This window comes from Amphimedon queenslandica, unplaced genomic scaffold (genome assembly GCF_000090795.2).
Source record: "Amphimedon queenslandica unplaced genomic scaffold, v1.1 AMPQUscaffold_10419, whole genome shotgun sequence".
NCBI lineage: Eukaryota > Metazoa > Porifera > Demospongiae > Haplosclerida > Niphatidae > Amphimedon > Amphimedon queenslandica.
This window is the reverse complement of record NW_003549313.1, coordinates 1-3,225: the sequence shown is the minus strand read 5'-3', so window position 1 is coordinate 3,225 and position 3,225 is coordinate 1. Positions and strand designations below refer to the sequence as shown.

The following is a 3,225-nucleotide window of genomic DNA, read 5'->3' as shown; positions in this document are numbered from 1 at the left end:
CAATTACAAGATGACGTACAATGTCTACATTTCTAGATTCATAATATGCTTTGTGTAGTGGTCTGTCATTAAAACTGTTCTCAGCTTCAAGATTACATTGTGAATGATTAGTCAGAATTTTAACAATTTCAAAGTGGCCCTTTTGACATGCATAGTGTAATGGTGTATGGTCAAACCTCCCTTTAGCATTAACATCACAGTGTTTGTCAATCACAAGATGACGTACAATGTCTACATTTCCAGATTCATAATATGCTTTGTGTAGTGGTCTGTCATTAAAACTGTTTTCAGCTTCAGTATTACATTGTGGATGATTAGTCAGAATTTTAACAATTTCAAAGTGGCCCATTTCACATGCAAAATGTAATGGTGTATGGTCAAACCTCCCTTTAGCATTAACATCACAGTGTTTATCAATCACAAGATGATGTACAATGTCTACATTTCCTGATTGACATGCCAAATGAAGTGGTCTAATTTGATCAAAACCTTCAGCTTCTATATTGCATTCAGTAGAACTGGTAAGAACTTCAACTGTTTCAAAATTACGAATTAAACATGCCACGTGTAATGGAGTTGAGCCATTCCTCCCTTTAGCATTAACATCACAGTGTTTATCAATCACAAGATGACGTACAATGTCTACATTTCCAGATTCACATGCTTTGTGTAGTGGTCTGTCATTTAAACTGTTCTCAGCTTCAGTATTACATTGTGGATGATTAGTCAGAATTTTAACAATTTCAAAGTGGCCCTTTTCACATGCATAATGTAATGGTGTATGGTCAAACCTCCCTTTAGCATTGACATCACAGTGTTTATCAATCACAAGATGACGTACAATGTCTACATGTCCTGATTGACATGCCAAATGAAGTGGTCTAATTTGACCAATATCTTCAGCTTCTATATTGCATTCAGTAGAACTGGTAAGAAGCTGAACTGTTTCAAAATTACCATTCAAACATGCTACGTGTAATGGAGTCAAGCCATCCCTCCCTTTAGCATTAATATCACAGTGTTTATCAATCACAAGATGACGTACAATGTCTATAATTTGTAATTTACATGCCAAATGAAGTGGTCTAATTTGATCAAAACGTTCAGCTTCTATATTGCATTCAGTAGAACTGGTAAGAACTTCAACTGTTTCAAAATTACGAATTAAACATGCCACGTGTAATGGAGTTGAGCCATTCCTCCCTTTAGCATTAACATCACAGTGTTTATCAATCACAAGATGACGTACAATGTCTACATTTCCAGATTCACATGCTTTGTGTAGTGGTCTGTCATTTAAACTGTTCTCAGCTTCAGTATTACATTGTGGATAATTAGTCAGAATTTTAACAATTTCAAAGTGGCCCTTTTCACATGCATAATGTAATGGTGTATGGTCAAACCTCCTTTTAGCATTGACATCACAGTGTTTATCAATCACAAGATGACGTACAATGTCTACATGTCCTGATTGACATGCCAAATGAAGTGGTCTAATTTGACCAATATCTTCAGCTTCTATATTGCATTCAGTAGAACTGGTAAGAAGCTGAACTGTTTCAAAATTACCATTCAAACATGCTACGTGTAATGGAGTCAAGCCATCCCTCCCTTTAGCATCAATATCACAGTGTTTATTAATCACAAGATGACGTACAATGTCTACACTTCCTGATTGACATGCTGAATGGAGTGGTCTACGTTTAAGATCACATTCAGCTTCCATATTGCATTCAATAGAACTGGTAAGAAATTGAACAGTTTCAAAATTATGATTTAAACATGCCACGTGTAATGGAATTAAGCCATTCATCCCTTTAGCATTAACATCACAGTGTTTATCAATCACAAGATGACGTACAATGTCTACATTTCCTGATTGACATGCCAAATGAAGTGGTCTAATATGATTAATACCTTTAGCTTCTATATTGCATTCAGTAGAACTGGTAAGAAACTGAACAGTTTCAAAATTACCATTCAAACATGCTACGTGTAATGGAGTCAAGCCATCCCTCCCTTTAGCATCAATATCACAGTGTTTATCAATCACAAGATGACGTACAATGTCTACACTTCCTGATTGACATGCTGAATGGAGTGGTCTACGTTTAAGATCACATTCAGCTTCTATATTGCATTCAGTAGAACTGGTAAGAAATTGAACAGTTTCAAAATTATGATTTAAACATGCCACGTGTAATGGAATTAAGCCATTCATCCCTTTAGCATTAACATCACAGTGTTTATCAATCACAAGATGACGTACAATGTCTACATTTCCTGATTGACATGCCAAATGAAGTGGTCTAATTTGATCAATACCTTCAGCTTCTATATTGCATTCAGTAGAACTGGTAAGAAACTGAACAGTTTCAAAATTACCATTCAAACATGCTACGTGTAATGGAGTTAAGCTATCCCTCTCTTTAGCATTAATATCACAATGTTTATCAATCACAAGATGACGTACAATGTCTACATTTCCTGATTGACATGCCAAATGAAGTGGTCTAATTTGATCAATACCTTCAGCTTCTATATTGCATTCAGTAGAACTGGTAAGAAATTGAACAGTTTCAAAATTATGATTTAAACATGCCACATGTAATGGTGTATAGCCATTACTTCCTTTACTATTAACATCACAGTGTTTATCAATCACAAGATGACGTACAATGTCTACATTTCCGGATTTGCATGCACTATTTAATGATCTCCTATCTTCATAATGATCATTTAATAAATTCATTATATCTGGTTCTGCTAGTTGCTTTGCTGATGTCATACATTTAGACAAACCATCCTCACTCACTTTCTTTCCTAATATTGAAACTATTTCTTTGTGTCCTTGACATGCTCCATAATGAAGTGGTTGGTTTCCTTTATTGTCTTTAGCTTCAATGTTACACTGTGGTTTAGATATCAAATATTCTACTATTGACAGTGATCCATTATAACATGCTTTATGTAATGGAGTGGACCCAGTTCCCTCTTCTCTAACATTAATATCACAGCCAGTAGATTCAATGAAATGCTCTACTATTTCTAAATGTTCTTTATCTGTTGCTGCTAGTAGAGGGTGTCTCTCATTATTATTATTAATGTTACAGTTTGGTTGTCCTGTTAAATACTCTACTACTGGTAAGTGATTATAAATACATGCCATATACAGTGGAGTATTGCCATACTTATCCTCTACATTAATATCATGATTGCATGACT

The 3,225-nt window shown here is 34.9% G+C and overlaps 1 protein-coding gene across 1 annotated transcript in view; it reads right to left on the bottom strand.

The window, feature by feature from the left end:
• Nucleotides 1-3,216, bottom strand: part of LOC100638278 (uncharacterized) — a 6,892-nt gene extending 3,676 nt beyond the window's left edge. The window contains exon 1 of the mRNA XM_020006081.1: nt 8-3,216. Within this exon, the coding sequence (XP_019861640.1) occupies nt 8-3,169 (3,162 nt within the window). The 5' untranslated portion in view covers nt 3,170-3,216. The remainder of the gene's footprint in view (nt 1-7) is intronic.
• Between the last annotated feature and the right edge of the window lie 9 nt (nt 3,217-3,225).